The 21637-nt window shown below is 44.6% G+C and overlaps 2 protein-coding genes across 2 annotated transcripts; one reads left to right on the plus strand and one right to left on the minus strand.

Moving 5' to 3' along the window:
• Positions 1-1483: 1483 nt before the first annotated feature.
• On the minus strand, positions 1484-15114 carry brd1a (bromodomain containing 1a). Its single transcript, XM_061667158.1, is given in 14 exon segments — positions 1484-2495; positions 3896-4050; positions 4427-4536; positions 5519-5652; positions 5735-5876; positions 6744-7026; positions 7028-7296; positions 8431-8757; positions 8980-9289; positions 9701-9829; positions 9907-10038; positions 10179-10335; positions 10941-12348; positions 14158-15114. Coding segments are annotated over 13 exon segments (3723 nt in total). The 5' UTR covers positions 12332-12348; positions 14158-15114; the 3' UTR covers positions 1484-2311.
• On the plus strand, positions 15009-21590 carry zbed4 (zinc finger, BED-type containing 4). The gene is made up of 2 exons (XM_061667159.1): positions 15009-15274; positions 16878-21590. The coding sequence occupies exon 2, from the start codon at positions 17063-17065 to the stop codon at positions 20780-20782; it is 3720 nt and encodes a 1239-aa protein (XP_061523143.1). The 5' UTR covers positions 15009-15274; positions 16878-17062; the 3' UTR covers positions 20783-21590.
• The last annotated feature ends 47 nt before the right edge of the window (positions 21591-21637 follow it).

Below are 21637 nucleotides of genomic sequence, written 5' to 3' on the forward strand. Positions count from 1 at the left end.
AGTCTCAGGTGAAGACAGACAGCGAGGTTACCCAGCGTGTGTATGTGTGTGTGACTTCATTAGCTGCAATTGTTTATAAAGACGGGAGATGTCTTTCAACCGTCTTCAAGGTGGCTCCCCTATAACTGAAGGGCCATTACTCGCTCGTTTAATCCCCATGATGCTACTTTCGCCTCTCTTAAGTGCCTCCGGCTCAAAATAACAGACGCCGAATTGTCTAGAATGGAAATAAAAATGCGCGTTTCATCCATTTTCAGTCACATTTGCATCTTGGACGTGACTTGACCGTAAAAAGAAAAAAAATCAATCAAATAAAAGGGACCGGTGTTTGAACCTTCGAAACGCATCAAAGCGTAGCAGGTTCAAAACAGCCGAGATTTAAAATTAATATATATATAGATATGCAATAATGTACATTGGAACAATTAACGTTTTTTTTTTTAAATTAGGTTTATCCCAGCTGAGACAGAAATGAGTTGATTCGAGGCCAACTCCGGTGTTTGCTTTGCAAGTCCACCTTTTTGGGCCACAGCGCCCCTCAGTGGCAAGACTGGGAACGACATCCTACTGGGAACGCTCCCTGAACTTGGAAGATTTCCCGGGAAATTAATTCTGACGTCAGCCATTCGTGACTATCAATCAATTGAAGGATTACCGTTTAAAACGTAGGCAGCGTGGAACAATTATCCAAACCTCAAGGCTACAAAAAAATACAAATAAAATATACAAATGTGTTACATGATTTTTAACTCAAAATAAATGGGAACGCTTTAAATACATGCTAGTCCTTTTATTTTTTAAATATTACAATTTGGCGCTCGAGGTCTTAGTTATATTTCAGAATTATAATATTGTAAATGTTATTCCAGGCGCCGTTCATGCCACCAAAGGGGAAAAGAAATAAAATAACCAAACCAAGCATTATCAATGGGCCTGTTCAATGCTGTATGCTTTGAGTGATATGTGGTCTGTATTTCAAATTATTTTATTTTTTTCTTAACCAGGATAAGAAAGCCTCCCGCAGAGCCTCAGAGGTGCTCATGATTAACAAAATAGCCTTACATCTAATTTCATGAACTTCTCGTCAAGCTCTGTGGTGCCTGGAACGTTTGAGAACATAAAAGGCTGGCTAATTTCAATTTAAATGCATGCTTAAACAAAAACCATGTAGCCGTGTTTATATTTGTATATTTTATTTTCTGCTTTTTGTGTTGATTTGACTTGATATAAATGACTATAGTTAAATACAAGAAATTAACATAACCAATGATACCCAAGAAAAAAAAAAAAATGTATTCTGACACCTCCGAAAAAATGTTAGCAAATCAAACTTGAACAAGCAATAATTCATCGCAAAATGTGCCACAAGATTTCAACATCGTTCCTTGAATATAAAGTCGTGAAAATGCTTGAAAGTTAACGCAGGCACGCACGCCTCCAGCTATAAACTACAAAAATTAAAATACACAGTCAAAAGTGTCACATAAAAATTACTTTTGTACTTTTTTTTTTTTGGCAACATGTTCACACATCCCACAGAAAACTTGCAAAAAATAAAGAAAAATCTGAGTAGCAAAGTTTTTGGTTTGTTCGTCGACAAAATCAGACTGCGCGTCACACATTATGTTGTATTCAAACCATATAAATATACTATATAGGAACAAAAATACACACTATTCAATACAAAAGGATTAATACCAAATAGAGTCTTGATAATAAAGTTCAATAATTTAAAATAGGAAAAAGAACACTTTCATACACGTTGGTTCAGCCCTAACCTGCTTAACAATAAGGCTTTTTTTTCTCCTCGCTCTCCTTGCTCACACAGCACTCGCGTGCCTTAGTGCCACAAAATGCATCAAGTATAAATAAAAAGCAGTCATGTAGGTCAAAACTACTAAATAAGTTAGTGTCGAGCAACTGTACATACTTACAGTTTAAATACAAAGGCGGGTGTTTGTAAATAGGGATGATTTCATATGCAAATGGGACCGTGACAGAAACGTTACAGTCATGTGGACAGGAAAGGTTTTTGTGCCAAAAATAAAAAAAAAGAAAAAAAAATGAAAGAGTGACACCATAGCCAAACTAAATCATTTAAGTCCTGAAACATTATGCAAGAGGACAGTGGAGACGGTCTCTAAAGCACACTTACATTTGGAGACGTGAGGGCGGGGGACATTCATTCAAGCAGCATGTTAGAGGAGTGTGTACAAGTGGGACTGGTCGAGGGAGGGGGCGACGGCCCAGTAAACATTGTCGTCTCTGAGAGAGGAAGAGGTGCGGGTTTGCGAGAAGGGGCTGCGGCTCGTCAGTCCACGTCGCTGAGGTCGCTGACCGGCTCGTCCCGCACGATGCTCAGGTGGTTCATGGCGCGGCTGAAGGCCACCTGAACCGCCTTGCGGATGCCGGACGTGCGGCCTTCCATCATCTTGATCTTGTCGATGGTCTTGTCAATGCCCAGGGGAACCATCTTGGATCTAGGAAGCCACTGCCTGTGAGGCATGATTTTAAAAGATCTCACTTTCCGGTTGCACAAACCGATGGATTAAGGTTGACATGAACTGAAAACGACGACAAAAGCGTGTTTGGGACTGCGCTGCCAAAGCAAGCTTAGTGTCACAAACAAAAAGTTAATTAGTGATGACGTTAGCACTTTCTGAATTTCCACCATGTCTATTTTTCAATAAACTTACCTGTCGAAAGGTAAACAGGGCTCTGTCTTCCCAGGAACAATTTTCCTCATGTAATGTCATCTTTTTGATTGACAGTTCACACAACCCTACTTACGACTGTAAAGAAGAAGGCTAAAATATTCAAAACATTGACTAAGTGTTCAAAGTGCATATCCCCCATACAGCGCATTTAGAGTACTGTTGTTAGAAGTTAAATAAAACTGAACTGTATGTATATTTGCATTTAGTCATTAAGAAATGTTTGTTTTCAAACATTTTTTTTTTAATTAAATTTTTCCATGCAATACATTTTACTTTAGTTTTCTCCTATAATCAAGCACGGCGTTGATGTTCAAACCGCGCATATTGTGACAAAGGCTAACACAAATCATGAATATGTTTTTTAAGGCACGCAACCTCCTCCTCGTCTTTGATGAACACTTGGGCCGACTACGTGACTGTGCTTCAATGTTGGTCGTTACAGTGCTACTTGGAGAAGAAAGTATTTTTTTGAGGTGGTACGTCACGGAAAAAGTTTATGAACCACTGGCAAAGGCAAAAATAAATAAATAAATAAAATAAAAAATGTAAAAAAAATAAATAAATTGAGAGGACAAAAACTGCCAGTGAAGCTGTTTTTTTTCCTCCTCTCCACTGGCAATTTTTGGGCCTATTTCAAGTAAAAAATGATCTTGAAACAAATTACTTTTAAGTGATGAGCCTTATTTGTATTAATTTTGACTAGAAATAAGGCAAACGTTCTTGGTAAGATTTTGAGTTTTCTCAGTGTAAATAGTATTTGCATAGGCCAGTCATCTTACAAACGTCTTCATTGCCTGCTTAGCGGAGGTCGCTAAATAGTAGTTTAGTGACTGGTTAAGGTGTTAAGGTTTTTGTTAGGTTCCAACGAGGCCTCAATTCGCCAAAATCCTTTGTAAGGCTCCAGGAATCCACAATATTGTTTAGTTTATCAAAACTAGACATGCTAAATGATGACTTGGACTGAATTGTAATTATATAGTATGTAGTAAGTGCAGTACGAATTGTGTGTGTGCTCATTTTCTAAGGAAAGTGGGCAAAGTCTTCACTAGCCTCTCTAGGGAAGAGCTATGTGACATCCCTGGCCAGCTAACGCATCCGCCAGAGGACAATGATCAGGCCCGCTAACAGCTTTCTGCTCCGATGCACCTGCAGTAGCGCAAATCGCCGCCGACACTCACCAGCTGCGCTTGTTGTCGAAGAAGAGCACGAGGTAGAGTTTCTCGTCGGCTTTGTACTGCATTTGTTCTCCGATGCGGAGCACGTCTAGGGGGGGCATGGGGATGGACACCCCGTTGTGCTGGCAGCCCACGCGCGGCATGTGGGGGTCGATGATCTAACGGCCGGGGGCGAGGGGGAACGCATGAGTGAAATTCACATGGCATGCTGTACATTAGTTCACTGTGATTGTCCACATGCAGGGCAGCTGTTAAAGGGTGCCACCTTGAGGACCAACTAGTGTAATGCGACAAAATCCAGCAATCCGGCCCCAAGGTATTGTATGCATATGTAGTAAATAACCATTTTCAGACTGGATAAATTTCCCGCACCACACCTAATGATCTCTATCAGGGCACTAATGTGCCGTGGCCCAGTGGAATTAGAGTCGTATTCAAGTTTTTCCCCCAAACAACAAAAAAGTGGAAAGAATGTATTATTATTATTATTATTATAGCTTATGTAGTCATACTTTCTTTCCTACAAAAACTCACCAATGCAGGGTAGGAGGGGTATCCACTACATTTGGCCCAAACTAGCTTTAGGGGTTCCAGCGCAACTGTTGCAGCACTAGCGGGCATCCAAATATTGCTGTTGCCAACCTCTACAGAAGCGGGAACACAAGACCAAACAGGATACAGGTGGGTTCAAAAGCACAGGAGCGACATAGCTGGAGCACAGACATGGTCAGGGCAGGAAATTCATATTGAATGACAATTATTGCACTTCATGTGCCATGTTCTTATTCACCTAATGAGCCAAATATGAATTTTTAGATGAGGGACGGTCCAGATGTTGACTGGTTGGATGTCATGGCGACACAGACACTCGCTGGTCACTGCCAACTGCCACAAGAACTTGGCTGTGGAAGTTACTGCAGATTTTCAACCCTGTGTCCTATATGTGTATGAAGAGCAGGTGTCTGCACTTTATTTTTATTTTATTTTTTAGATTCACAAAAACACATTTTGCAACAGTAACCTTAAAAAAAAAAAAATCCCTCTCCTCCTCTAACCGAGGCTAAATTTAGCCCCTCCCTCAACGCTTGTCTCTCAGTCGAGATGTATCACTTCAACATAGTTCCTTGAGACCATTGTACTATTTTCCTATTGGACAGAGGTTTGGCGTCATCTTGGAACATTTTAGGGCGTTTCAGAAAGGGCACAAACCAGTTTTTCTGAAAATATCTGGGTTAGGTACTGCACAAAAAAAAACAAAAACATAATAATAAATAAAAATGCAAATACTTGAATGCATGAGTAGTCATCTGTGAATATGCGAACATTTCTGTATCGCTGGCGTCGGGCGGAATTCCCGTATCTCCAAAACGAATCATTTTTAGAAAAGCAAAAAAATATAAAGCTTGTTGAGCCATTAACATCGCATCCTCAAAAGGAGTGAGCCATTTTCAACCCTTTCAATTGGTCAATTTGTAAAAATGACAGACCCATGTGGGCACTGACCAGTAGTATCAATTTGTGAAAAAAAATATGAAATCGGCCAGCAATATGTGACAATAGCCTTTTTTTTTTTTTTTAAATTAACAGACACTAGCAGGGAGGTTTAACACAACAAATCCAACTTACCTGCAGCGATTCGTGCAGCTTTGGCAAAATTACCATTTTCTATGCAAGCAATTAATTCAGTCTTATCATCCACAGTGTTTCTTCGCAACAAAGCAGGTTTCCCTTTCCCACACTTCGGAAGACTCAGGATGGTACTGGAGACAAGGCCAAAGAAAAAAAATTATAATAATTTGTTGCTTTCCTAAGTTTGCCGAGGCGCGAAAGGTGAGCTCTTACCCGGGACCTCCAGGGAGACTGCTGCACGAGGAGATGGAGGACTCTGAGGCGCAGCGTCTACGTGGCTCTACAGGTCTGCTCACTCTGCTGGGCTGGCCAAGCTCTTTCTCCTCTTCCACCTCCAGGAAACCTCTCGACAGCCCTGAGCGGACACAAAATGGACATGAATTCCCAATGCCATCCCATGATCTCGCTTCACGGTTCGGTTCACGGAACAAAATGCAAAACAAACAGCTGATGTTTTGTGCGAACAGGAACTGAGATAATGACTTAAAATGAAACAACAAGAGCTTAAATCTTGTATTTTTATGAAAGAGAATTAATAGCGTTTCTTTTTATGAAATAAAGAGCGTGGACAAGTGTAACAACAGTGTAGATTATGTATAAAAACACTAATAGTGTGTATTTATGGACTAGGCGTGTGGCTAGCGCAAAGCCGGTAGGTCATTTCAGAAGTGGGAGACAATTTAGGCACCAGCATTTAAAAATAATAATATTTTTTAGTTTCAAAACGGTAATAACTCATCCTATAAAAAATTATTCATCCAGCTCTATCATCAAAGATACCCACCCCCTTTTTAGATATTTCATTTGTTTAATCATATATTATATAGCTTGAGAGCTATTTAGTATTTTAAATATTTAGACATCAATTTTACTCTAGATACAGTTACATTTTGTCTCAGTACAACTATAGTTTTTCTTTATTCTGTGCATGGATTAGTTGCAATTTCAATTCTGGAATGACCCAGACACACCTCGTCTTTTAGCGAATATGCTCTGTGTGGGAGCCCGAATAATCACTCGTCATATTACAAAATTGCCACTGCATTTGATTGTTATCATGATAATTGCTTGTTCTGGAAAATTGTGGCAAGCATTCACAGAACATAAAATAACGCGGCGGGCCAGATCTGGTCCTGCATGACTTGAGTTTGGCATCAAATGTAGCCTAAAACTTGATGTCAAGCTCAAGTCATGCAGGACCAGATCTGGCCCGCCATCTTACCCATGTCAAGTCTTTTAACAGGAGACTCGTCCTCCTCTGTGACCTCCTCATGGCTGTCAAGATGTTTCCGTTTTTTGCTGTGAAGTAAGGTCTCCAGTCTAGGAATCACGACGGACAGAAAGGATTTGGAACCCAGTTGCGTGTTGCCGCCGTCGACCTCCTCCTCGCTCTCTTTCCTCTCGGCCTGGTCAGGGCCATTGTCGTCGCCACCCCTCGCCAGCTTGTGGGGACCGGTGGCTTGGGACTTGCGGAAGAGCACGGCGGTCCGCCGACTGACGGTGCCCCGCCGGCTCGGCCAGGGTGGATGTGGCCACTACGCTAACGTCGCCATCGAATAGAGAATTCTGGAGGTTACTGTGGAAGTGGCCGTTTAGGTGTGGCGGGGACGACGGGGTGTTTGGTCGGTCCCCGTCGAACTTGCCGTGAGTCTTTTTGTCAAAATCTGGGGTGACGTCGATGGGTTTGAGGGTAGGGGGCTCGGGGTCCGTGTCCGAGTGGATGAGAGGAGGAATGGCGTCGGAGGGTTCAAGTTTCGGCGGGAGAGACTTGTCTGCTGGGAGAAAGGAAACAAAAAACACAGTAACCACTACACAGTCTCCTCGAGTGGTGCAAATTTGCAATACAGAAAAAGAACTGACGAAGCAGTCTAAGAGGCAGAAATGTAATTGCACACAATCTGACCTCTGTGGTTGACAGAGGAAGCATTACAGCTAACGATTTTAAACAAAACACACCAATTCGATTATACCTGACCTAACTATTTTCACTCGTTATTGTCTAAAAAAAACACAGAATTTCAGTCTTGAAGGGACTTAACCCTGCCATGGAGTCAACAAGAGGTGGAATTACAACACCTCTCAGCCAGGTGAAATGTCCAATGGAGTTAAAGAGATTTGCTCTCAAGCTATTTGCAACACTTTAGACTGGTTAATTACAGATTAGATTGGTTAATTACAGACCCAGTGGGGACTAACCAATAGTATCGATTTGGAGAAAACTTAAATCCACCAAATTCCTTCCGACAGTGGGTCTTAGCGATACGGGCTTAAACTAAAATATAAAAATCAAATTTCCTATTTTAAGCAATGTCTCCCTTTAGGTTATAGAAAAAGCAAATTACAATGACATTATATAAAACAAACTTTGGTTCCCCCACCCCCCACCCCGAAATTTGCTTTTTTTTTTCCTCCTGATGCCAAACAAACTTAAGCATTTTTTTAACCTAGTATTAAGTTGCCATCAACTTCAAAAGAAATAATCGAAATAATTTTTCTTTACAGACAAGAAAACAAGTGCTTCCTATAGGAAAAATGCACCTTTTATTATATTGTTTTTCATGAGACTCCTGTGACGGTAAACAATGTGAAAATTACTCCGCTCATGCCTTAGTGGAAATTACAACACGCTGGCCACGAAAGGAAGTGTAAAACTTGCTAAATATAGCAACCAAATTGCTAAATTGCCATCGCTAACTGTGATTTTGTAAACAAGCTCGTCTCTGTTGACAGCCATGTTAGTGTAAGTAGTGCATGTCGGCCAGCACGGCGTGCTTTGAACTACAGAAGCTGTTTTGAAAATAATTCAAAAAAAATTAAAAATAAAAACTCCTGACAAATAAATTGATGAATTGCCCAGCCCCAGTGAAAAGTATAGCAGATGTTATTGTAAGATTTAGATACATACATACCCTCGTCATCTGGGAAATGTCCATTTGGCTTCCATGTCTCCTCTTCAGTCTTAGCCACGACCTCAGCTGATGAAGATGACGCTGATGACGAAGGGGCTCCAGAGGACGAGCTGCTGTTGTGGTGGTGCTGGTGTGGGGAGGGTTGGACTCTCTTCAGGCTCATGACGCTGCGCACGTCATTAATGGTCTTTTTCAGCAGCTTGATGCGTTTGCTGCGGGACGGGCTGGACTTCATGGCGCAGGTCAGGTCAAACTTCTCCAGAAGTTGCTGCAGCTGCTTGTCCAGGGGCAAATGGCTGCGGTTGGCGGGCACGAGTAAGCGATCCACTGGGGGGAAAAAAGAGGAAGGAGATCATGAGTATTGTTACATGTATTAAACCAGTATTTGCCAACGTTTATTGATCCAGGGCACATACTTTACATTACAAAAATCTCCTGTCGCACTGCCAAATAATAATGTCACAAAACTTTTATACAGTGTCATGGCACACTAATGGCACAGTGGTTGTAAAGCACTATTACACAAATACACATTTTTTATGGCCTTACCGTCCTCCCACGAAAATGCCGATGTCTTTACTTCGGGGACCTCTTCCAGATGCATGCCGCTGACTGCGTCGAAGCCGATTTTCTCCGCATCCCGCCGCGCCTTCCGAATCACCGCCCCGCCCTGATCTCGAAGGCGAACGGCAGCCCGGTAGAAATAGGTGTCCTTGGAGTTGTACTTCATGCAATTGTCGACAAGGAGGTCGAAGTCCTCCTCGAACTGGTCAAAGTTGCTGTATTTCTGGGCGTCGATGCGCTGCCGCATGGTGGAGAAGTCCATAGGGCACTTGACGTGGTCGAGGTAGTCAGGCACCTAATAGGAATATGCAAATACGGTTGCAGTCAGTTTCCGGTTTTACAGTCAGTAAATAGTTTCTATGCATCTTTGAATATCTCGGAAAGCTCGATTAAAGACCAATTGCAAGAAGTACAAACAACGCTTGCCGTGTCAAATGTTATTTTAATAAGCGGTGGGACGCTGAAAAAGGGGTAGCAGACCATACTTTGGACCTGTTCTCCTCCTCGTTCAAAATACTTGAAATACTGGATGTCTTGTGCAAGCATGCTACCTCTTACAGGTGAATCTTGGTATTACAACAGTCACAGTTGTGTAGGGTGCGTTGTGCTGTTATCGGAGTACACCACACACACGCACCACCCATCATGTGTGGTATCTAAATTTACAACAACAACAACAAAATTATTGTTATGGAAAATGTGGTACCTCATTGATGTCGACTGGCTGGGTGAAGATCCTGGCCTGGTCTTTTGACAGTAACTGGTCCAAGACGGCTCTGAGCAGGATGCTAAATGGAGTGAGCTGCATCTCAAGCAGGCTCTCTTGGAATTTTAACTACAACACGGAGCAAAGGAGCATTAGCCAGCAATTCATTTTTGTTCTATCCCCTCCGGAAGAACTTTTTCGATTACCTCCTCCCTCTTGAGTTTCTCCCTCTTGCGAATGAGCTCCAGCAGCAGCCGGGCTCTCTCGAGGTCGTGCCGGAGCCGGTGCCACTCCTTCAGCTGCTCCTTCAGCGCCCGTGTTTCTTCCTCATTCCGTTTCTTCGGGGCGAGAGAAGTGGAAAAAGAAATGAAGATATTTCACAACGCACGACTGCCTGGACAGGCTCTACAAATTGGCGGACCGATGCAGAAACAAAAGAAGACCAAAAGTCCTCTTGTGATTGACTGACTGAACAAACCGGCTGCGCATTTTTCTGGGACTGGAGACTTGTCTGGAGGCGTCGGATCAATGGGAGCCCATTCCTGAACTGTCGTTTAAGAGTCCAGTAATTTAAGACGAGCTCCACAAACGCTTTCTTTTTTTGGACCGATACCTGGTTCAGAATAGTTTGCAACCTGGCGAAGACATGAAGAAACAAAAACACTGTAACTCTGCTTGAAGCGCAACAACAACTGATATGGTCAGCTTGTGCAAGGTAAGCAATTCGCCGTAGCCTTCACGCGTGACGAGAAACACAAACCCCAATCACGAGAGCCAATCCGGTAACGGGCCGTCACAAAAACACAACAAAGATGCATTGGTAAGGATTTGAAGCATTCTGTGCCTTTAAAGAAATATTTAAAAGGTTCGCTGAGTTAGTAAACTAGAAATTGCAATTTGATCCAATTAACAATGGCGAGTACATAACAGGATTTAGTCTGGCACTGTAACAGTAAAAGAAATTACATATAATTGGTGACTTACAGTACTTCCATTCACAACAGTGAGAAAATGAATGGAGAGGAAAAACTTGAGCACTTCAACTGCCAGAAAAATGAGAGAATATAATTTGAGGGCTACCTTTCGTTTCAAAGAACGGTAGGCGGCTCAAATGAGCACTGCTGTGTGCCACTTTGCACCGGATCGAGTCGTTAAAATAATTAAATTAACTGGAAAAACTTGCCCATTGGCTGCTTTTGTGCTGAGGCCAAAGCTATAAAAATATTAGTTGCAGTTGTACCTATGATCAGGAAACGTAGGCACAACAGCAGGAGATGGCACTTCACTTTTAACATCTGGCTCAGGTTTTTTAGTCTTTTTCTTCTGTTTCCCTTTACATTGAGCAGCTCTTCGAACTTTGTCCACTTTGCTACATAGTCCATTCTTGGGTTTGACCTCGTCGTAGATTGCGAGTTTCCTCCTCACGCAGCCATTGGGTGTGTGAGCACCACAGTAGGCGGTCTTTTTCAACGACAAGGTGGGCTCGCCTGACTCAGTCATGTCTTTAACGGGCTCGATCTTCATGAAGAGGCCGGCTTTTTGGGCACAGCTGACGTGGAAGGCGGTGTAGCAGTTGGCTTTGTGGCACTGGATGCACGCCCCGACGCCCTTTTCTTTGCACAGGTAACAGGTGAGCTTCCAGCGGGCCGGCGGGATGTGCCGGACGCCGTCGATGGGCTCGATGAAGGTAGTGTTGGAGAAGCCCACCTCAGGGACCCAGAGGGCGCACACCACGTGGCCCCAGCGGTCGTCGTCCGTCTTTTTCACCGCCCCGCCCTTACTGGGACAAAGGACGCAGTTGGCGGGCTGCATTGGCGACTGCAGGCAGTGTCTGCAAAGCCACTGGCCCTCGGGGATGTAGGGGACGCCGTAACACTCCTGGTGAACGGCCACGTTGCACAGGTCGCAGAGGAGAATGGCGTTGCTGTTGTGACATTCGCCGTCCATGCAGATGGAGCACACCGTGTCTTCGTCCACAGAAGCTTGCTTCTCGCTGCCTTTATCCAAGCCTTCTAGGTACAACTCTTTCTCAAAGCGGTCAATAAGGAACTCAAAGACGTTGAAAGACACCTGGCTGGCGCCTTCACTTCGTCGCTTTTCGTTGACCAAATCAAGCCAGGCGTAATCTTCCTCGTCCATGTCGTACTCGGTTTCCTCATCAAGCTCTTCCTCGGTCTTCTCTTCATATTTATAATAAGAAGAATGAAGTTTAGGAACTGCTGGCAAGTTATATTCTACAGTCCGAAATTTAGGCTCTGGCAGTTTCGGACCGGGATGAACACTGACAGGATGCCCGCCTCCTTCTTTCTGAGCAGTGATGCCCAGTGCAGCTTTTCTCTTGTCGCGGTTGTTTTTTAATCGGATCGACCTCACCAGAACCTGCTGCTGTGGTTTGTCTGCGTTCTCCTTGTTTTTGGCACACTCCACCATTTCCCGCAACACGGGGTCGCCGTCAGAGATCACGTCGAGCCGGTCAAAGACACTGAGCCGATGGATGCGGCCGTCGAGTTCAAACTCCACCATGCGCTGCGCCTGAGCGTACGTCAGGATCTGTTTGTTGGGTGAGGGCTTGATGGGCGACGAAGGCCTCTCCGGTGCCGAAACTCGGTGGTTCCGGGCTTTCTTCTTCATCTTGTTGCTCCGTGTTTCTGTGGAGAAAAACACACGACGTACACTTGCAGTGATTCATCCAAATCAGTATTGACAAGCATTTAATAATAGCAATAATAATAAAAGCTTGGATTGATAAGCATCTTTAAAGGGACCCAAGGAATGCTTAATAATTCATTTGGGCTAATTATAATGTACGTGGGTGCGTGTATGCATGTGCCGTGGGATTTTTCTAATGTAAAATGCTCATTGGGTCAAAAAGTGAGCGAGTGATGGGCGGAGTGGGGAAATGTTTTTACAGTGGAAGACTGCTGACTTGGTGATGGATTTGATCGTGATAAAGTTGATATTCAGGAGATTTCGTAAATTGAAGTCCATACAAATTTAACATCTTCGAACAACGATGAGGATTGTGTAATGCAGGAGAGCAGTGATTCCCACTGAGATGTTGATCATCTGGTGTGCTGCAGGAATTTATCCAATTTCACTTAATCCCAAAAATATTTCCTTCCTACAAATAACATATATTCTGTGTGAAATATCACTGTTTAATTGAACACAAGCCAGCACGGTAGAGACTGGTTAGCACATCTGCCTCACAGTTCTGATGACCGGGGTTCAAATCCCGGTCCCGCCTGTGTGGAGTTTGGATGTTCTCCCCGTGCCTCGGTGGGTTTTCTCCGAGCAGTCTGGACATGCACGGTAGGTTGATTGAAGACTCTAAATTGCCCGTAAGTGTAAATGTGAGTGCGAATGGTTGGTTGTTTCTATGTGCCCCGCGATTGGCTGGCGACCGGTTCAGGGTGTACCCCGCCTCCCGCCTGAAGATAGCTGGCGACCCTTGTGAGGATAAGCGGTCGAGAAAATGGATGGATGGATAATTGAATACAAAGCTGATAAACTTGAATCCTTAACTTATTATTTTTCATGAATGGCAAAAAGTGGACAGTTTTATTGGAGCTGCAATCCAGTGCAAGAACATTTCATTGTTCTGCCTTTCACAAAAGGCCAATTACATACATATCTCAACAAATATATACTTGACATTAAAAATCCATTTTCAGACTAATTAAACGAAATTTGCTCAGTTGCCGCAGCACCAATGATGATGTCTCACGACACATCTGTGAGAAATCAAAATGTGAGAATCACTGATCTATGCCAGCAACCTATGGTGACAGGAGGAACACATTAAATGCTCTTGCACGAGATGGCAGAAGGTACCAACTGCGCGTCCACTTCATATTCACACAACAGAAAGCTGTAGTGTACTGTGTTTAACAAGCCCAGATTTCACACTTAGAAAATACATTTGGGAGTAAATTGAGTTGAGAGCATCATTACTTAGATACAAATGGTTTTCGTGACCATTTTGTTTGGTGGCGTGCCGTGATATTTGTTGTGGAAATTGTATGACTTTGCTCATGTGGTTGACAAACACTGCAGTCGAGCCTGTAGTTCAGTGCAGAACAGCAAAAAAAAAAAAAAAAAAAAAAAAATAAATAAAAGTTTGCAGTTCGATGAGTGCATGTGGGCATTTAACTGCAGTGAGAGGCGGACACCCTCGGTCATTGAACGGGGCTGCAAAAGTTAGCACTTGCCCACGTTTTGGCACGGCAACGAGCCTCTTACAGTGCAGTATATTATTTATTGGCGAGTCTAAGTAGGCGAGTGGCTAACAATAACATTAGCCACCTAGTAGGCTAACTAGTACGAAGAGCTCCAGGCCCCCGAAAAACAGCGTCAAAGTCAACACGAGCCATTTGAATACAATGTGAAATCAACTTGCAGACTTGTGTCGCGGCTGCGCGTGTTACATTGCAAAGAATAAAGTGACAAGCTCATACCTTGGGTTGATAACGGTGTTAGCTTGCCAGCAGCCTTACAAAGCAATGGCGAAAGGGCCTGCTAAGTGGCTCCCTTCCCGCACGCAGAGTTCTCATCCAATTGGGCGACTAAAACTCAATTGTTAATACGAACGTAAAGATGCTTGGTGTCTTGTTCGTGTCCCGTATTTGGGTTTGAAAGGCTATTCATAATCGTGAGAATCGCTTGGCCGAGTGAATAGCAGAGCGACGACGGCGGCGGTGGCAGAAGCCCGGACGGCTCTTCCACCCCCCCCTCGACACAACAATGCATTTTTCACCAGACAACTCCCACCGCACGCACCACTCGACGCGTGACGCTGGAGGTCATGTTGGCCGCGAGTCGTATTTCACACAAAAGCCCCATCTGTCACGCAATCGTTTGACGACGCTACATACACACATAGACAAAGCTACGCCCGAAAACAAAAGCACGGAAGAGGGCTACCAAAAGCTAGCGACCGGGAGGGGTTTACTTCCCACCATGTGCTGGGTCATTCGACTTAGCCTTTCCCCCCTGGCGGCCAATATGACATAGCTGACACACAAGACGTTTTTATTTATTCCCAAACTCAGCTCCCCCACTCTGGTAACCACTTTCCATTCCCAACCCTAAAAAAAAATAGAGAAATACATAGCCGCTCAACATCCACCCTTGTAACATATTATTGCCATGAAACGTGGATCGCGAATGCTCTTTCAATGACAGTGAACGCAGCACACGTTGAATCGAACGAGGGACAACCTCTTGCAGGTCTTTAAACTGACGTCAACGGCGCGCATTGTCATGTCCCACATTAAACATTTGCAATCAGTTCAAAGTCACGCAGAAACGGCCGGAAGTGCTCCTTGGACGAACATCAAAGTGGTGTCGCGCAATGAATGTCCATATATCATCATCCCCCCGCCACCGCCCCCTTTGCCGTTCCTAAAGCGCCCCGGTGACATCATTAAAAACCTTCCTTCCGTCCGACGCTGTGTGGAGCTGCTTCGGCCGAACGTGCAGACAAAAGCAACAAAGTGAAGCCCCCAGTCCGGATCAATCAAATGTGGCACAATTAACCGTTTATGGGCCGAAACGCTGTGGCAACACTTCACGGTAAGTCAACGGCCCGTGACGGATCCACGCGTGGGTGCCGTGTTTTTTGGGTTTTTTAAATACCGGACAGGGGCCGTCGTCGGGTAGAACTGGTCCGATTTGAGTTGGGTTCGACTGGGTTCTACCTCGCCAGGTTTAGCTAGTTTGTCCTGTGTACGGCCTAGCTGCTTGCTAAGCAGTTAGCAGTTACGGTGCGCTCCTAAATAGTCGAGCCTCGATTGTGGACCCCCACAATCCTCGTAGGAATCAAACGGCAGTACATGTGCGTGCCATTGCCGGATCATAACAGTGTTATACGCGACTGTTTGTTTTGGTGCGTGCATTAGCCTCGAGGCTAACCTCGTTAGCACAAGGATAGCAACCATGTTTACTGATGGTGTGCCCTAACTACGTCTTTATTATGAATGCGTTACGACTTGCGTGTCGTTCGTATTTAGCGTACTATGAAGTGCCGTTATTGTTTATGGTTCGAACTAAAGCTGGTTAAAGTTGGTAAAAGTGGCAAATCTCTGGTGGCTGTATTCTGTTGTCCTTCCGGACTAGCACTTTAGCCAAACCCGGAAAAGGTTGCTGCTGTCAGTTACCGTTTGCCAAATGCCTTCGCTTGTTTTCTCTGTCATGACGATTGAAATACGACTACCTTTTAATTAGCAATGGTTTAATGAATATGATCATATTGGTCGCATCTACAAAACGAATTATTTGTGTAATAGGCCTATGTTATGGTTATTTAGAAATGACCCTGGTTTTAACAGTGTAATACTTGCGTACTCAGGCCAGTGTAACTGTACTTTTCCATTGTCTCATTTGTTTTTTTTAATCGTTTTGTCAGTTAAATAGGACGCATAATATTTCCGTAACAACAATGATAATACTTTCGAAATTCTTTTGGAACAACACATTAAATTGAAGTGTTACTTTGTATGCATGGCAATGGCATTTAGTTCTGGACAGAGCGATGGACCTAGTGGATAGAACGTCTGTCTTACAGTTCTGAGGGTTGGCGTTCAAATCTCAGCACTTGCATGTTCTCTCCTCGTACTTGCCTTTTTTTTTTTTTTTTTTTTAGATGCTCCAGCTTCTTCCCACTTTCTAAAATGTGAGGGTCATTGAAAACTGAACTGTCCCTATGTGTGAATGTGAGCGCAAATGGTTGCGTGTCTGGAATGTGCCCTGCCGCTGACTGGCGACCAGTTCAGGGTGTACGCGCCACCCTGCCTCATACCCAAATTCTGCTGGGATAGGATTAAGTCACCCACAACCCTAATGAGGATAGGCAGCATTGAAAATTGACGAGACAGATGGACGCCCTTTGGTTACAACACACAATACTGAAAAACATTGCACATCATGCAGTTAAGAGTTGCGCAAGAGGACAGGAAGTGAACTAGTGTCTCTCCAACAGCTATCCAAATATGAGTCTAAAATCTGAAATAATTTGGTCCCCAAGCTACTTCTACACAACCAAAATTGGAAACGGTACTCGCTTGAGTTAATATTATGCAACTGACTATATTCCCCACTGAGCTGACATCCAAGCGTATATTGCCTGTTGTCATATCTGTGAAGTGAATGGACTCTGACCTTATTTCACTCTGTCTAGGTTGTGTGTGGAGAGGTGGAACTATTTGGGTTATAAATGGAGAGGGACAAGGTGGCATTCTGTGACCCGAACAGCCACACAAACATAACAACACCTGCATGAGAGCCGCCCAGCCAATGACCCGAAGTAATCCCATTTGACAAGGCAGACCTGACGAACAAGACAGAAATCTTTAGGCTGCTGCCATGGACAGGCAGGAAGAGGTGTCTCGCGTGAGTGAGGATTCACTCAATAGCTCCATAGAAAAGAAACGAGAGGCAAAAGGGACTTGCCTGAAAATCGAGGGGCAGGATGGATACGTCTTTAAATCCTACAGCATGAAGCCACGCGAGACAACTGATGCAAATTCATCGTGTTTCTCAAAAACACTGGACAAAGACCTTTTCTGCTCAAGCCATCTTTCTTCTCAGGGTGACAAACAGTTGGAGTCTGACGCAAAAAAAGAAACTGATCCGGCCTCTCCATCTCTTTCAAGCAAATGGCTCAGCATCCATCCAGACGAAAATACAGACAATGAAAAATATGAAAATGAGCCCACTCAGCATATCAAAGATGAAAGTCGAGATACAAATGATTTAGAGGATGAAACACAAGATTTTGAAAGACTAGCATTTGGTAGCTCATTTGGACCGTTTTTGACTCGAGATGGGGACGACTATAGTAATTTATTAAGTGGCTATACGAGCACTCTTTATGATGTTGCAATGGATGCTGTCACCCAGAGCCTTTTGGCATCGATGAGAAGTCAAAGCAACCCACGGAAAAAATCTCCCGCATGGAATCATTTCTGTATATCGCCGAGGGACAATACCAAAGCAATCTGTTTATATTGCATGAAGGAGTTCAGTCGGGGCAAGAATGAAAAAGACCTCAGTACCAGTTGTTTGATGAGGCACGTACGAAGGGCTCACCCGACGATGCTTTTCCAAGAGGGAGCAGATGCACCGACACCAAATCTGAGTACTTCAGCCTCCTCCTTGATCCCTTCGTCCCCAAACTCGCCAAAAAACGGAGACATAAACAGCTTGCTGTACTCCGGGTCAAAAAACACTTCACCGTCCACATCCTCGGCTGAAAATTCAGACTTGTCATCCAAAGAAGTGTTGTCCAAAGTTGAACCAAAACTTGAACCATTTTCTAACATGGACGCAATCTACAGTGCGCTTGACTCTTCACATTCCAGTGAAAACAACCTCGAAGAGATATCTGACGCAGGGCACGAGCGCCTTCCGAGCAACCCAAAAAGCTCGAGTTCCCGTCGGAGATCGGCCGTATGGAAACACTTCTACCTTTCACCCGTGGACAGTTCCAAAGCGGTATGCATCCACTGCATGAATGAATTCAGCAGGGGCAAGAATGGGAAAGATCTCGGGACGAGCTGTCTTATTCGTCATATGTGGCGGGCGCACAAAGAGGTTGTCATTGAGGAAAATGGACTGGGCAATCACATTCCTCCACCCTACTCAAACCCGTCTTCACTGCTGTCACGCACACTGTTACATGACCCGCTGGACATAAAAAAGGAATCGCCTCTTCTCCCGTCTTCACCGGAAACGATATTAGATGAGCTACCGCAGACTACGGTGGAAAGCATGGATATCAAAGAGGAATCTGACGAGGCGATGCTTCTGACTGAACAGGAGTCCTCTCTCCATCTGCCCGGTGCTCACGGGCAGGATACGCCCTCAACCTCCTCACCATGTGATCTCTCTGAGGTTCCCAGCCACAACCAGAATCATGTTATTTTCGAGCAAAACAAGAAAATCATGAAACGGGTGAAATCAGAAGTTTGGCAACATTTCATTGTGTCACCAGTTGACCAGTTAAAAGCACTGTGCCGTTACTGTCCGTGCGTCATCAGTCGAGGGAAACGGGGGGACTTTGGTACAAGCTGTCTAATGAGGCACCTCATGAGGCGCCACCCAGACGTCCTCCAAAACCAAAAAGCTGCAGATGACAAAGAGCCCTCCCCCCAACCCTACATCACACCAGACGACGTTTCAGCCAAAGAAACTGAAAGCCCCGCCAGCAAGAAAAAGCCACAAACTGTTTTCAGTAAGAAGACATCCAAACTGTGGAACCATTTTTCAATTTCACCCGCTGACCCCACCAAGGTGGTTTGTTTGCACTGTAGCCGCACTATTAGCAGAGGCAAAAAGACTACTAACCTCGGCACAAGCTGCCTCTTCAGGCACATGCAAAGGTTTCATGGACATTTTCTTGAAAGCAACAACGCTATCTCAGGTGAAGCACCGTCTGCTGGAATTCACGTCAAACAAGAGCTCCTGGATATGTCGGTTTACAAAACGGAACAGAACCACGGGAGGTTTGATGAACACCACCCGGTTGCCAAAAAAATTACCAAACTTATTGCTGAAATGCTTGCACTGGATCTTCAGCCATCAGCTATGGTGGAGAATGCTGGACTGAGCAGACTTCTCGAGTACCTCCAGCCTCAGTATTGTCTCCCACCCTCCTCTTACTTTACCAGCACTGCAATACCAGAGATGTATGAAAAGGTGAGGGACGTTGTGCTGACACATCTGAAAGAGGCCGAGGGTGGAGTCGTCCACTTCACGACGAGTATTTGGGTCAGCAGCCAGACAAAAGAATACTTGACCCTCACTGCCCACTGGGCGACGTACGAATCGAGCGTCAGACCCCAGGGCCAGGACTTTCACTGTTCAGCTCTTCTCAGCGTGTCCCAAATAGACTGTGATCAAGATATGCATGACATCCCCAAGCAGCTCGAGTATCTGTGGGATTCTTGGATCACGTCACCGGGTCTGAAGAGGGGTTTCACTGTAACTGATAATGCCAACATAAGAAACAATCTGGAGGACCACGGCCATGTCACTGTGCAGTGTTTTGGCCACACCATCGACCTCATTGTTAGTGAAGCCATAAAGAGCCAGAGGATGGTTCAAAACCTTCTGAGTATCGCTCGGAAGATCTGCGAACGTGTGCACCGCTCGGCCAAGGCTAAAGAGAAGCTGGTCGAGCTCCAGAGGGACCACCAGTTACCAGAGAACCAACTCATTCAGGACATCCCCTCGAAATGGAGGACCTCCTTCCTAATGCTGGAGCGGCTGGTGGAACAAAAGAAAGCCATTGACGAGATGTCAATTGAGTGCAATTTCAGGGAAATTATCAGCTGCGACCAGTGGGAGGTGATGCAGTCCGTCTGCAACGCGCTGAAACCTTTCGAGGTCGCCTACCGGGAAATCCGCAACCGCACTGCCACTCTGGGACAAGTGATACCGCTCATTCACATCCTGAATAGAAAGATTGACCTGCTATTCGACGAGACCGTGGGCATAGACAACATGCTCAAGTCTCTCAAAGAAGCCATGGTAAGCAGGATGTCGGCCACTCTGAACGACCCGCGCTTCACCTGGGCGACCATGCTGGACCCACGATACAAGACTTCATTATTCACTGAGGAAGAAGGAGAACGATGTAAGCAAGAGCTGATCCAGGAGCTGGACCTGTTTTCTTCTACCTCTTCACTGCCCAACGCTTGTAACGAGGCCCCGGTGTCTGACGGCGTCCCTTCCCACAGGGACAACATCTGGTCCCTGATGGCAGACTTGAGGCAAAAAGTGAAACACGAGGAAAAACCAAAGTCCTCCGAACTGGCAGTGCTGGAGTACCTCGAGGAGGACATACTTGATCAAAGCTGTGACCCGCTCGACTACTGGAACCTGAAGAAGTTCCTGTGGCCCGAGCTCGCCAAAGTAGCCGCCCGTTACGTGGGCTGCCCTCCCAGCACCGTCCCGGCCGAGGCACTGTTCAGCACGGCGAGCGTCAACTGTGTCCTGAACCATCCCAGGCCTACGCTGGAAAACATGGAGGGTCTGCTCTTCCTCAAGGTCAACCTCCCGCTCATTTATTTTAAATATTGATGAAACATTAACTTGAAAAGCCCTTTTATTAATTAAGGACCAAGAGACATACAGTAGCTGTGAATTGGGGTGTTCTATTGTGTGATGTACAGTATCACTTAAACATTGATCTTATTTCAATGCTGCAGCCAGGTTTGTTTGGATCGGGGGGGGGGGGGTGGATTGGGTTAATTGTATTGTGTGTACTACTGTTTGAACACTTTGAAGAAGTTTTCATGAAAAGTCTCAGTGAGAGGTGCATCAGGGAGGGAGGGGTTTTGTAGCTGTAGGGGTTGTGCGTTTGCTCATTAATAAGTGTGTGTTTTTTCTCTCGACTCTCTCCTTGTGCCTTATCCAAATGTACTTCAGGTCAAACTGCTGTAAATATTATAGTGAATCTGCGCAATCCACTTCAGGTTTGCCGCTGAATATTCTCGATTACTGATGCAGAGTTTTCTTGATGAAAACAAGGCCCAAAAATAAATGCTGTGACTGAAAAAGTTTTAACTTAATATTATTTAATTTTCATTGTGTAATTGTGGCTCATGGTACTGTCATTTAGAGATTGACACATTTTTACTTGAATTGTTTTAATAAGACTTAAGATAATGCTGTATTTTCAAGAATTAAGAGGTTTGGAATATACAATGTCTCGTAATAAGCACAATTTGGGTTTATGTTGGGATTAATTTATGGGTTTGAGTCAAGAAATGTACTGTGCATTTTATAAGAAATTCTGAACTTGATTTGATAAATGTTTTAGAATTTAACTGGAACCACGCAAATATTGCGGCCCGTTGTAAATAAAGGTTTTCCTTATGTTACGCGAGCACATTTGTTTTTCTTTTCGTGAACAGGTTTTAGTTTGTGCGGCAA

The sequence above is a fragment of the Phycodurus eques genome, chromosome 22, assembly GCF_024500275.1.
Source record: "Phycodurus eques isolate BA_2022a chromosome 22, UOR_Pequ_1.1, whole genome shotgun sequence".
NCBI classification, from domain to species: domain Eukaryota; kingdom Metazoa; phylum Chordata; class Actinopteri; order Syngnathiformes; family Syngnathidae; genus Phycodurus; species Phycodurus eques.

Bases quoted from the DNA above. Each gene is read 5' to 3' on its own strand.
- zbed4 (XM_061667159.1), top strand. From the start codon at position 17,063: ATGGACAGGCAGGAAGAGGTGTCTCGCGTGAGTGAGGATTCACTCAAT.